At 40.6% G+C, this 14,994-nt stretch overlaps 1 protein-coding gene across 1 annotated transcript in view; it reads left to right on the forward strand.

Moving 5' to 3' along the window:
* syt7b (synaptotagmin VIIb) overlaps window positions 1-14,994 on the forward strand; it is a 71,252-nt gene that overhangs the window by 23,391 nt on the left and 32,867 nt on the right. Inside the window, exons 2-5 of the mRNA XM_070906024.1 lie at window positions 5,074-5,124; window positions 5,561-5,670; window positions 13,472-13,551; window positions 14,309-14,443. Of these exons, the coding sequence (XP_070762125.1) occupies window positions 5,074-5,124; window positions 5,561-5,670; window positions 13,472-13,551; window positions 14,309-14,443 (376 nt within the window). The remainder of the gene's footprint in view (window positions 1-5,073; window positions 5,125-5,560; window positions 5,671-13,471; window positions 13,552-14,308; window positions 14,444-14,994) is intronic.

The following is a 14,994-nucleotide window of genomic DNA, read 5'->3' on the forward strand; positions in this document are numbered from 1 at the left end:
TACCATCATTCTTCTTTACAGTAAAGTTGTGGACGTCATAACTTCCGCCTGCCATTAATGCCAGAATCCCATTGGACAGGATGTTATGGAGGTTATTTTTTGGCCACTAGGGGGCAGAAGAACTCAAAACAAGCTCGCAGACTCGCAGACAGCTATGAGAGTGGGGAGACTGAACCCTACAGAAAAAGTATGACTGTAAAACCAAAACAATACGCTAAAAACGGCTAAAAAGCTCTGTGGAGCTGCAGAACTTTGTAGGTTCATCACTACAAGCAACTTAATTTAACATCACACAAAGTCATTTAATTCAATGTTCATAACATAACAAATATTGGTTAATGATGCTGTCTGAGCCATTTCTGTTTCGTGATGAATGTTCATGGGAGCGATACCCTTCAGTGGCTAGGTGGGTAGCTACCCTACTGGAAAAGCCACATGGGTGTTTTGCAAGTAATTAAGGTGGAGGTCGTTAAAAGGAAAAGTTTTCAACAACAATTTCTTGGTTGCGGTTTGTAAACACAACATTCAAAGTTGGCCCCTCCTCCCCGCCTCATAGCTTCCTCTTGGATGCTGCTAACAATCTGGCACCTGGTACATACGTTTTTATGGAATCCCTCCTTTGCTGTCACTGGCCCACCGCCCAAAGGTTGACGCCCAGAAATATCCTGAACACAGCAAAAAAAAAAATACAGGTAGAGGGCAGGGTCTCTGCAGATACAGACGCCGCCACACACTTTTAGTGGGTCATAAGTGATGATTCTTTTTTTAGGAAAATCCTACTGCCTTTAAGTTGTTTGAGTTAAACTTTGTATATATTTCCTAATTCATCATTAATCCTTCAAAGCAAATACCATCACCAAGAATGGACTGACTGGACTGGTCTCAGTTTTCTTAATAAGAAAGAATTTGTTCCCTTAAGAATAAAATCTGACTATATACTTTCCTGCCACCTAATAGCACTTGAGTGTTACCAATCCTGTGTTGTAAATCGCTGCAAAATGTTGAAGGCGAGGCGTGGGACTGGGGGTGAGAGAGGGGGCTGCATGTGGGGAGAGAGAGACAGCAGTTTTATGAAGGCTATTTTTTTATCACGAGCAGCTCTAATCAATTGTCTTATAAATTGTATAATTACCGCATGAGTGAAAATAATGGTGTGTTGGCAAAGAGAATGCAAGTAGGAAGATGGTAGACAGGAATAACAATTATCAAGAGAATATGGAGAACGGCACGACATTTCTGCCTGTAATTAATTATGAAACAGGCTTTGCATTATGTTTAGTGATTATTAACTAAATGATCTCCGACCAAATATGCAGTTACTCCAAAATACATAACATAGAGAGAGAGAGAGTTTGAGTGATAGGAGCGGTGCTGCAAGAGTCTCTTGTTTACACTTCGAGCCATGGGAGGTACCCAGTATGATACCAAACACAGCACAGTAGGTGCTGCATCTGGAGCTAATCCACATTTATTGAACCTTCCATGACCTGATATTATTACATCAGCAGGAACATGTGCTCCTTGAGGACAGGTTTGAACATGCCATGATTAGGTTTTGAAAATAAGACAAGTAGCATCTTCGAGCTCAGAGCTGACAAACAGTATATGGATTCATCACCAAGGAAAAAGTCATGAAAGTAAAGGGGTTTTGAAACATCAAATTCATTCTTGATCTAAGGAATAGCAATGTCAGAACAATCGCAACTCAAAATCCACTTACTAGCTTTATTTTGAGCTTTTAACCGGATCACACAGTCTTCATCGGCAGATGGAGGTTTTTTTTCATGATGCTTAAGCCATTCTGTGCATAAAATCGTAACAGCTACTGAGTTTACATGTCAACAGACCCATCTCCATGACAACTGAGCATCCATGGATGAAGACTATGTGATATGGTTGAAAGTCCTGGAAAAAGTTAGTAAGTGGACCTTGAGTTGGGATTGTTGTGTCGAATGATTCTTTATGCACAATAGGTGGTGGATCTACTGTAATGATGTGTCAAATCAGAGGAGACGAAAAAGTCAAATCTGCACTGAAATTGTAATTCATGAAAAATGACCAGAGCTCGAAAACAAATCACCCAAAAAGGCCTAAATCAAAAGGCCAAAGCAATTCGACCGAATGAACACTGATGAAGCTTGTTGCTGACATTAACTAATATCAGCAATCAGCTGCTTAATTGACCTGGATCCCATCATAATTTTCTCCAAATGAACTGGGCTAGCCAACCTGCAGCTTCCTCCAGCCAGATGGTAGATGTCCATCGTGTCCTGTCGTGTGGTCTCCCTTCAGCCAGTACAACTCCAGAGAGAGGTATTCTTCCCAGGTGGACGAACAGCCTCAGCTGGCTCCTCTCAAAGTGGAAGAGCAGTCGACACAGAGGTCCACTTGGTTCACTGAGCTCCTCACCCTGTCATGAATTGTTAATGTTAAATATCTGTCAATTTGCTGTTTCCTGTGATGTGGACCTCTGCCATCCATCTCTATTGATTTGTTCATAATTCTTTTGCATGATTTATAATTACAAGTTCACAGCAAATACACTACTTTATCTGTAACATACATGGAAAACCCTGTATTTCTAATGACCTTAAAAGTACTTTAGTGGCTCAGATTGTTGGTCTTTAAAATCTAAAATATTATTGATTGTTTTTGTAAATGACTTAATTCTTCCTGTTTTGTTTTTTAGTCCGTTTTTTTCACCTCAAAGTCAAAGCTTTGAGAAACAGATGGTAATATGTCACTGTTTTTAAGGTATCAATAGCAGTTTCAAAACGAGGTCAGAAATGGAGCTCATTACCACCCACTGATCGATTGTTCCCAGTAGAATACATTTAAAAAAAAAAGCTTCTTAACAATGATTAGTACATTTTAATGAGGCCAGTTCCTGCAACAGATGCTCAGGAGGTCATTTTGTGAAAGAGGTCGCAGTGGCTTTTGGAGAGTATGAGCTCATCTCCTTGACAAAGATCTTGTCCTGAAGTGAGGGTAAAAGAGATCATACAGATTGCTGGTGGAGAGCAGCAGCTGAGGTAATGCGAGTGTTGTATCTGACTGTCATAGTAAAGTGAGAACTGAACCACAAAGCAGGGTTCAGCCCTCACTTGTAATCAAAAGCCTAAAGAGAGAGATTTCTCTGACGGTGTGGGGGTATTATTGTAGCAATAGTATTTGCAAATGTCTATGGAGAGTTGTGAAACTGTATCTCAGTCTATATGTGCATACTCTGCGTAGTTTCACCTCAAGTACGACTCTCATTTGGCCGTCTTTTTACATGTGACTTTTGCAACTCTCCTGCCGCAACCCCCTTATGTAGAGTAGCTGGCCTTCCTCTATGTGACAGGAAACATGCTGTTGAAAACATACATGCAATCATCTTTGTGTCAAGATTCAAAGAAGGCATTTCTGGGTGATATACATTCAGGACCCAGACATCCTTGCAGTTGACTTGATATTAGGGCCAGTGGGGATGCATGCTGTCCATGGTGCTGAACTGTAGTCACATTGAATTATAACTATTCATAAACATAGCTCACAGATTGGCGTATGTGTGATCTTGCGTGTGAAACAATCTGGTTTGACATGAAGTCAGGATTGGTTGACTTGGCAACAGCTGTGGTCACTGGTGGTTTTAATAATGCACGGGTTTCTTCTGAAATGACGGTAGCAAATCATCTGTTTGATAGAAGTGCATCAAAGCATGCTGCTTTAATAATAAAAGCTAAAGAAGGCAGTCAGAAATATCGCTGGACACCTGTCGAAGTGTGTGCATGCGCCGGCTTTTTATCTTGTGGATCTCATCAAGTAGTTGTTTGAATCCCTTGAACTTGGGTAGGCAATTTGAATCAACGATGAAAACCATTATATAGAGAGGCAATTACAAAATGCAAAGTAACGAAACCCCCATACATCTTTACTGTACTGGGCTGGTTATATTATGTATTGATATGCAGGGAAAAAAACTCACTTTTCCATTGGGTTAGTCCCTGAAATCATCAAGTCCCCCTGCTGATAACACCCCACCAAGTGAAAAACTGTCAGACTTGTGTGTCCACACTCGGAGGTCTGGCAGTTCTAAAAGGTCTGAAAGGAGTTATTCTTCTTTCCAGCTGGTTGTGTTCCCTCCAGCTGGAGAGTATTTCAGCTTCTTACTGTTTCAACAGAGCTCACTCTCTGTTCTTCTCTATGTATTGCTCCGAATTGGCAAGGAAACACCAGTAAGATTGAGACCACTTATCTGTTGAGCATTGAAACGCTTTTGAAAGCGATGTTACCACAGGACACCCTCTGCTGCCAGGCTGAAAGGCACGGAGCAAACAAAAGAATCAACCCTGTGATCTTAATTGCCAGCATATTCTGTGATGCCTAATATTTCACTATTTAAAACTTTATCAAGCAGGCGAATAGACTTTAATTTGGTGAGGCTGGTGGGTAAAAAGAGATGTGGAATAACGTGCAACAACCCTCCAAGTTAACACTGTTTTAACTCAACACAGATAATAATAGATATGCTAGAAATGTTTGTATAAGGAGCATCTAATGTGAATTGCCAGCACTGTTTATAATCTTCCTGAGCTTTGTGGCATGTTTATTGTTCTTTTGTGTGACTGAAGACTTGTAGGAAAAGGGTATATTACTAGAGTCTGACAGTAAATCTTCATTTAAAAGGTGCATAATACACCTGAAGGAAATGAAAAGAGGAGGTGAATAAAATGTGAGGGAAGAGGGTGGATCTGGATGATTAAATTGGCTTAGCTAATCCACTTCCTCTGTTTATTGGCCCCCCCAAAAATGTATAAATGTTGAACGTGCTCAGGCAGGGATGAAAAGTGAAATGGAGGGATAAAAAGGGAAGAATCAGCAGTCAGACGAATTTCTCAGGTACAGAGAGACTCAGAGGAAGATCAACTGTATTGCTGAGAAACAGGATGTAGCAGTTATGAGCTCATTGTTTGCCGACATTGTTTTGCCAGCGTGCCATTGCGTTTTGAATTACTTGGCAGACTAGGTGGCAGTCAACTGAATGAACAGCATTGTTGAGAGGCAGTAATTGAAAGAAACAGAGATGAGGAGAAGAAGGCAGCGGAAGAAGAAGTTTTCATCTGTCAAGACGGGAACAAAGTTGCTGAAGGATTTACGAGATGGAAGAGAGAAAACGGAAGCTGGTAATTGCATGGCTTCTGGCCCCATGATATTATCTCTTCCTGACATGTGCATATCTCCCATTGATACATGCAGGGATCATGAGCATGAAGCAGTTGCAGTGCCTTTATGTCATTTCTCCCTCACTCCTGTTACATTTCTCTCAGTGTCTTACTGATGACAGATGCCAGATGACAAGGATGAATGGGCAAAGGAAGGAAAGAAAGAAGGAAGGCACATTACAGAGCGATGCTGCTGATTATACCTATATGTGCCCCTGAAATGGGTTGTTTTGTCACAGTTCCAACAGTGAACTTTAAACCTCAGGAGCCTCAACAGGGCAAGTGTTACATTAAATGCACTAATACTCTCCTCTCAATGTGTCGCTGTCTGTCTCTTCTCTGTCTTTGTCTCTCTCCTTCAGGCTCAGTGTCTCTCAGTGTATTCCTGGTGTCTGTCGCATTCGTAGTGTGTGCCGTGTGGCTGGTAGCTCTGTGTGGCGTCTGCACCTGGTGTCAACGTAAACTGGTAAGTTGCAGAACTTATTATTCACATTTCCACAAGCATATTTCAATATTGAGACTTATTTAAAAATGTTTTAAAAAGGAAGTTATTTCAACTGAGCGGAGGTCCTCTGTGAAGCACATCACTAAGTTTGTATTTAAAGGTTTCTGTTTTGGTGGATGGACAGACACGTGCTGCGTTCCAAATCACAAACTTTTTCTTTTTACTTTTAGTACGTACTGCAGCCGCTCTTACAAAGTACGTACTGTTGCATGAACACTGCGCATTGAACTTTGACCCCCCCCCATCCGTCGCAGTCCGTAACGCGAAATTTGAAGTAAAAAGATGCGAATTTGGAACGGGTGCTACATTACCCTGGAGATGCAACATTTGCCGAGCTCGCCAGAGACAGAGGACGACTCGGAGAGCTCTGCTGTTGTTACTTTGTTATGTATGTAGTTTTAACTTTGAATTATTATTACAATTTGTGTTACACCCCTTCTCTGTTGATGGCAGCTGTTATTTGTTGTTGAATATATCTTCATGCAGAGATGCAGCTGCTGGCATCATTTTCTGTCTGCACGTACATACATTTAGCTTGATTTTATTTGTAGTGCAACATGCTTGTCAGCTCTTTTGTGTAACTGCATACACTTTTGCAAAACTTTATGATAAGTGACAGTGTATAATCAGATCGTTGCTGTCCTTATATGTTGTGTCTTTGTATCTCAAACTGTAAATAATGTATGAAATGAAGTGTAGCTGCTCTAGCACCACCCTAACAGTATGTGTTGGCAGGATTGAGAATAGTTATGAAATATAAAACAGGTGTACCAAAATAAAACAGCTAACAGGCAGGATTTTGCAGGAATTTAAATGAGGCTTTTGCATATCATGGGATTCTATTTCATATATTCATAGCATGTCCACTCTACAACATACACTTGAACCGAATGTGTCCATCCTGCAGCTCTATTTTGATGGTGTGTCCAACCTCTACTGTCATCTGTCAATGAGCTGTCATCTGTCTGTTCTCTCAGTCGATGTGACGTATCTTCTGTTTTTTTAGTATTGTGGGTCAGGATAGCCAGAAAGGCTTGCTGGCTAGCATACTGCAGTTGACAAACTATGTAATGTATTGTATACTAAATATTTTTCTAGCATACTAGAAATACTAATAGTATGGTAGTATGGTTATTGGAACGCACCTACAGAGAATTTCATACAACACAGCTGAGTTGTAGAGCTGAAACGACAATTGCAATTGTTTAAGTAGTAATAGTTAGTTCCATCCTTCACCAAAACAGTAGGTTTTTTGATACCTTACTTTGAAATGTCAACATGTTTTTCTACAAAATAATCCAAACTCTCAATTATTAAATGACATCTAAACATAACATAAGCAGAACTTAATAAGATATGGTCTCAAATGAAAGAAATTTGTAATTTAAATCAAAATGTAACATTCACTGTCAGCTTTTTGGAACTTTATTTTTTAGTTTAGTTTTAGGTAGTTTTTGATACTCAGTGCTACAGACACAATACCCGACCCTATGACTGAAGGCAAATTGCTCATCATGAAAACACATCTTCCTCCACAAAGTCAAACATGTTCTTTCCCAACATGTTTCTGAAGATGAACTGCAGATGTGTGGGCAGTCATGCTTTCTCTTGATTATACAGTGACCTTGAATTGAACGCATACAGTGATTACCTGCTCTCTGTCGTTGTTGTTGTTGTTGAATAGTTTTCTGTGCTCTCTGGCACAAGCAGCCAGAGAGAGGCTGCATGTTTGGCCATGACAGCCAACATGATCAGAGACCTTAGTAGTGCTCTCTGTAAACATGGCTTTGTGCGCTCTGAGCTTTGTGCATCATGGCTGCTTGCCTCCAGCCTCCAGCACCATGCTAATGATTCATATGCTAATGAGCATCACTCTGAGCTATTGGCTGCCGCTGGAGCAACTGTAATTCCTCCTATACATGTTTGATCTGCTGGCATTTCCTACACTCGGTCCTGCTTTCCTCGCTCCCTGCCTCCCTTTTCTCCCGCTCTCTCATCTCATCCCATGTCTCTCAGTGTGAGGAGCGACTGCAGCACAGCGGTTGATCAAACATACACGAGCTGAGAGTTAACTGGGCTATTCAGAGCAAAAATAGCTAAACTAATTGACATAATTTTCTGGGGTAACATTTATAATCGCTCGCTAGACTAAAGTATGTAAAGTGCTCCTTAAAATCAAAATAGCTATCATTGCTTTGGAATAACAAAAACACACTGAACCTGACAAACACATTTCTTGTCTTTGTTTACCCTCATATTATCTAACTCCCTGTCTTTGTTTTTGCGTCACCCTCCTTCTCCTGTTATACCGAATGGTCTGGTTTGTATTCGTCCTTTTGTCACTTTATCTCCACGTCCTTGTCAGAATGTCACTGATTTCTTTTTCGAGGATCGTCCCTCTCTTCTCTCGTCTTCGCTGCCACTGTAGTTTCCCCTTGATAGTCCTTGTCTCTCTCTTTTTTTTAATCTTTCATATTATTCTCTTTTGTTTGTTTTGTGTGTTACACTCCTAAAGGTTAAACAAATAAACACCTTCAGGTAGAAAAAAAAAGAAGTAATGTGAGAATAATGCTGATTATTTTCTCAATGAATCGTGGGCTGTAAAATGTCAGGAAGGAGTAAAAAAGTGAATTAAATCACTATTTCCAGAGCCTGATGTGGGATTTTAATTTTGTCCAACCAACAGTCCAAAACACAAAGATATCAAATTTACTGTCATATAAGACAAAGAGAAAAAAAGAAAAAGAAAAGTCCTGACATTTGATAATGGGTTGGCATTGATATATATAATCTACAATGATGTTAGGTTAAGGTAGCTAGCTCATAACACTGCGCACACACCTGACGCACCTGGCTGTATAGGAGCATGTTCGGTCAAAACACAAAGTCATTCTCTGTATTTTCAGTATTAACTCTTTCACCAGCAGCTACATGTTGGATGTCCAGTAAAACACAGAACACACACATCACACAGAGGCATAAAGACCGTTCGCCACCCACAATGTGCACCGTGGTATGTGTGTTTTGACCAACACATGATAAACCTGGTCGGTTTACCGCGACACATCAACTACAGACCCAGTTTTCAAGTGAAACTCGATTCATCCTCCAGCCTGTTACGCGGATAAACACCAGTCCAGATGTGTTCACCAACAACAGCAGTGACATGCTGGTTTATATTCAACATGTACAACAGTGATGCTACCATTTAAACAGACTGTGTTTTACCTGTGTAGCAGATCTGTGAGTGATCAACTTGTGCACACACTCCTGAGCGCCGCACAGCTGTTGGTGTTTCACACGCACATAAACATGAAGCAGGAGGTTAACACTGAATGTTGAGGGGAGAAGCTTTTGGAGATGTTACAAATATTGGGGGGGGGGGGTGACCCCCTGTGACCCCCTGTCCCTTGAGGTGATTATGCTCTTGGTTTATTTATTAACATTTAACCGAAACCACAATCTTTCCCTAAGCTCAACCACAGTGTTTTTGTTGCCTAAATGTTTCCAGGGAACATAATCCAGGCAGCAATTATGCTTCGTACAAAAAGTAATAAATAATTTAAAAGAAATGTTGCTTCTAGAAGATTGGGCTGGTTATATCAGGTTTTGTGATATTCAAGAGATAAGTCACTTATTGTTCCGATGAATGACATAAATATGAATGCAACATTTCTGGCAATAAAAGAAAAAGTCTCATGTGAAAGCACTTGCTCCAGGAGAGAAGAAGCCTGTCTGGTCTCATGCTATTGGTTGTTTTATGGGAGTGGAAGGGGGAGGAGAGTGGGAGGAGGAGGGAAGCGAGAGGCAGAGGCAGAAACAGCCACAGAGGCACACACACACAGGCAGGAGGAGAGGGAAGGTGATGGTGGTCGGTGTTGAACATCCTCGTGTGTGACTTACATGATGACAGCAGGACTTAAGAGGACGCTCCTGAGGGAGGCAGGGCCACGCTGCTCTCATCAGGGAATCCTGGTCCCTCTCTCATCTCCAATTCATCTCATGTGGCATCTTTCAGTACTCTGGATTCTGTTTCAGTCCTCCTCTATGTGTTTCTCACTCGCCCCTCTACTCTGCCGTCGTATATATCTGTTCCTCCCCGTCCTCTCGATCTTCCCTTTCGTTTCTCACATCCTCCCACACTCTCTCAACATTGTACCTTCTCCACCCTCTCCTCTCCAGCCTCCTCAAGATTTTATGATTCTGTTTAATGATAGATGAGCTGCACTTCATAGCATATTCTTGACTGCTAGAAATCTCTCCTTCTCTGAGTCCCTGAATCTAATATTATTCTTACCTGTGTGTACGCACTGTACAGTATGTGTGTGTTTACAGTGTAGTGGCTGAATGAAGGGACAGAGTAGGGCAGGCCCCAAGCTTCGCTCTCTATTGAAACACGAGATCTGATAAATGATGATAAATAATAGAGAGTATTGTAGATGCATTTGCGAAAAATACAGTAGAATACATAAAGAGGCCACCTGTCTGCAGGACACTGAAAGCTGCATTCAGATAAACAGTCAGCACTGTGCTGTGTCTGAAAGCCTCCAGGCTGCTTAAAATCCTGTATTGAGTACAAGTACTGCATTCACCATCAAGTTTAAAACTGAGTAGCAAATCTCTCAACAAAAAAAAAATAATAAAGAATAAATCCTCTATCAATGTTTGAAAGAAATTCAGTCATGTAAAATTAAACATTAACATTGGCAATAAACATTTGTTTTCCCTTTTCACGAATGCTAGTATTTTAAAAATAAACCACAGCGAGAAGGAAATTGCAGCAAAAACATAGCATTGATAGTTCTTGCTGGTGGCGAGAGAATAATAACTCTCCTCCAGCAAAAGCAGAATTAGACGATTTTTAGTTTCCTAAAGTTGACCAAACCTTAACCACAGAGGTGGTAGATCAGAACGGTCATATGGGTCATTGTGGACATCAGTGACAAGTGACCTGTTTTGTCTGTGTGGGTGTGGGGAAACTAGAAACTCTACGTGTTCTTTGTCTGGAACCATCTGTTCTAAGGGTTTTCAGACAGCTCCTAAATATTCATAGGCCTACAGTTGCATTAAAAACTATCCATATGTAAAGTGCCTGATTCCACCCAGAGCCTTTAAACAATGTTCTCAAATGTCCCCTAGAACCTGTTTCAAGTGTTTTTTCATTGAATCTTTCTGTGCAGTCTTGTTAAAGGTTCTTTAAAGATCCCATTCGTATAATATGGTTTTCACAATTAAGTATACTTTTTTTATTAGCAAATCTGTGCGCAGCGACAGGCACTCTTCTGTGGCTCTTCTCTCTATCATAAATAATTGAAGGAACACAAATCCAGTCAGCTCAGCAAATCACGATGTCAGACCTTTCTCATTTTGAGACGTTGCAGCATCGTGGCATGAAGGTTAGCACCGTCACTTACAACATGCTGGTCCTCAGTTTGAAACCACTTCTCAGCTGGGGCTTTTAAATGTGTATGTTCTCTCTGTATGTGCATTCGTCTCTTCAGTTTCTTCCAGCAGTCCTAAGTCGTGCAGGTCAGGTGAACTGAAATCTAAAAATAGCCTGTGTAAGTGTGTAAATATGAAATAGTTATGATAGCATGTGACATGAAAGACATGTGCTGTAGAAGATGTTTTGTGAAAATAGGGGGACTATTAAAGTGACTCCATCAGATGCTGATAGCAGACATCAGAACAGAAACCACTTATAAAACCACCAATAAAAAGCAGATTTTCTTCTTATTCTTGTGACATTTAATTTCACAATTAACATTCAATGGCAGGTTGCATCCGTTTAATTTAGCATCATCATGCCTTCCTCTGTTCTCCTCTCTTGAGCTGTTTGAAAGGGGGTTATTAGTAGCTGTTGATGCAGAGGGTGTTGCTGAGAAGAAAATCTCAGCTTTGAGGAAGAGGGAAGGAGTTAAACTGACACACAAGTTATGAATTAGTATACCACTATGTTTGACGCTTCTTGTAAAAATCAAAAGGAGCAGGGCTGAGAGTGTAGGAGGGGAAACAGGAAACACCTTCATGCGTCTCTGGATGCACTCACGATGTAACTCGCTGCTATAAAAAGCAAGAAACCAATAATGGTTAAAATAAAAGAAGTAAATAATTCCCCTTTCAACACACGACTCTTGAAATTAATGTTATATAAAAACTCATCACAATGAGACCAAAGTAGTTTTCTTCCAGGCACATTGTGTCATGGTAAAAAAATGTTGAGTTGAGTTTCAGCTTTGAATCTTTATTTGTCTGGCATGATGTGATATTTCTTACTGATAACTAATGTGGAGGAGTCGCATGCAAACTACTGCATATTTTGTCAAAATATGACATATGTGATTAAAACTCAGCCAAGTTGATGAGGTAGATAATTATCTACAGCAACAGATGGTAATGTAGCTGAGCTCTCCAAACAGGATCAAGTCCAGTTCCTTGAATATGGAGAAAACGTTGCTCGGTACGTCTAATTTTGTTTCACAGCAGGTTGAGGAATGAAGAGAGGTCTTGTCTATTAAGTGGACATTTTATGGCATATGTGCTCTCCATGTCCTTGTTGTGAGGTTACCATGGGAAAACATTATGCAAGAGCAGAGGGTCTGCGTGACTCAGCTGGAAAGAGCTCAGCGTTATCACCCTCAAGAGTTCAATAAATATAGAGTTCAATAAAACGTAGGGGTCAATAACTGTAACTACTGCATATTGCTCTGCTGAAAGCACTATCCATTAAGTGGTAAAAAATTGCACAGAGTAAGTAAAGTAAGCTGTATAATATATTGTAACAGAAATTTTTGCATTATTGCTGCCTATCTAGAATTTCCTCACCGTAAAAGAGCTCTGCTTCGAGATGAATGCATTTGTGTTTCTGATTTGTAAAAGTGTTTTTCTATTTCCTGTATCGTACATGATCAGGCCCACAGTCATTCAGTGTTTACATTATTTTGTTCACTTTGATAGAGAGCAACGATTGTGGTGAGCAGAACATTTGCAGTGAAGATTATTCTTTGCTTGATGTGTGTTACTGAAAAGAAGAGGACTACTGAGAATTGAGATTTTCAACTTACTTAATGCTGTCTTCACAATCTCCAAAACACACGCAGCCCGATCTCCAAACACTGTTCTTGTGGCCTTTAAGTGCCGTAGCCCCGACATCTCGTTAGATCTTTGAGGAGGAGCACTTCAGATGCAGCGTAGCCTATGACGTAGCCACTCTCTGTGCTCTCTGTAGCTATGTTGTATACAAATATAAATATAGCTTTAGTCTTTAAAGGTGTAATAAACCATGCTATGGCTGCTCTTGTCCATTGTGATTGAAATGGTCCAGTTTTAATAAATTCATTACATGAGTACAAAGTTCTGTGCAGATATGTATCACAGTATCTTAATGTGCCGGATTTCATTCTGACTCACTACACATTGTGCATTTCCTTTGTTCGTGTGTGAAGACATGTCCGTGCATGTGTTATGCATGTGAGAGTGTGTTTTTGCATCTCATTGTAGTTAAGTGGTCCCTCGTCACGTTTTGATCCTCAGAAGCAGGCCGCGGTCCTGGCATCAAACCAATCGTTGCTTTCCCATCGTTTATCTTATGTTAACAACACGTTTGGAACCTGATGCTGTTCTCAAGCCTCTATAATGAGTGCTTCAGTTGCAAAAATGCTTTTGTAAACAACGATCAAGACATGGCTCTAAGATCCGTCACCCCCCTCTCTCTCTTCCCCATTGCTCTCTGTCTGTGTCTCTCTCTCTTGCCTCTTTGCAGGGGAAGAGGAATAAGCCTGGGGTGGAGGCTGCCAGCTCTCCAGATTCTGTGAGAGGTCGAGGGGAAAATAAAGCCATCAAGTAGGTGTCAGGGAGGGTTTAGATGGACGTATATGCAAATGGTCTGTGATGTGGTGATAGTATCGCATTTTAACAGCCATTTCTGATTGGAAAGCTAATCTTGTAGCCGCCCAGACGTGGTCTGAAATGTCTACCATGAAATGATGCCCTGAAGACAGTGTTATATGGGTATATTTCTCATTTATCACAGCTAACTTGCATCGTTTTTGTTATATTGTTTTGGACTGTAATATTTATTAGTAGTAGTAAAGATTAGAGATGCTGAAGGGTGGGCAGCGGACAATTTAACAATGTGATTTATATTACCCATTTGTCACTATTTAACTTGCTGTTTTTTGCTGACTTTTCTGCCTCCTGTGTTTTATTTGTGTCCTCATCCCTGACAGAGTGATAAAACATGCAGGTCACTTCTTGTTTCTTCAATCATGGGTGTTTTTTTGGAAAAGTTTTGTTGTCTTTTGGACATGCAAATTACTACAGACTTGCCTTAAACCTCCCTTTTATCCTGTGGAACCGTGAATGTAATGTTACACCTCAACTCTCTATGTTTGTGCAACTAATATAGTATAGTTATGTTTTAGAATATAACTTTATAAGCATTGACACTGGCATGTTTTCCTATTAACACTCTCTGACCTTTAGATTTATGAGACAGTATTCTAACTTTTCACTTGCTTCATGTTATTCTTCTTTATAACTGCCTTTGATTGTTGTTCTTAGCTGTCTTACATCTCTGTCTCTCTCTCTCTGGCCACAGTGATCTAGACAGAGACTTTTGGAATAACAACGACAGCAGCAATGTGCAACAGAGGTGGAGCTCCTACCCACCCAAGGAGTTCCTCTTAAACATGTCTCCCTATGCACCCTACGGAGACCCTCGCCTCACGCCCAAGTGAGTCTCAGTCATGGCTGGTAAGGGACCCCTCTATCTGGGCAGGGCTGTAATGAACAGGGGCTTGTGTGCACCTTGGAAAACTGCCACAAAGCTCTATGAGCAGTTCATATAATAAAAATTGGACATTAGCAGAGTAGAGATTTGCTTTGCACACTAAATTTTAAGTGTAGTGTTTGGCAGTTTGTGTGCATAAGTACCTGACAAATAAAACAAAAGATACTCAGAATCAAAGCCAAAGATTGATCAATATATCACTCTGAGCAGTGAAAAGGTTGTATTTAATAGCCTAAAGGGGGCCAGAAAGCCTCATTATGTAATGCTGTCTGGCCACATATCTTTAAACAGAAGTCTCCTCTCATCCCTGGTAATCCTCATGTTTTTGCTTTCAGGCATGTCCACAGCGAGATGGTGTTTAGTATGCACTGCTGGCCATGCAGCACCTGATAGAGATGTGCAGCACCATCCCTCAATAGTACTGTGATTCCTAGGACTGCCCTAACATTGACAGAAATTACAACCATTTTCCAAATGGTCACTTCTTAGATAGA

This window comes from Enoplosus armatus, chromosome 1 (genome assembly GCF_043641665.1).
Source record: "Enoplosus armatus isolate fEnoArm2 chromosome 1, fEnoArm2.hap1, whole genome shotgun sequence".
NCBI classification, from domain to species: Eukaryota; Metazoa; Chordata; class Actinopteri; order Centrarchiformes; family Enoplosidae; genus Enoplosus; species Enoplosus armatus.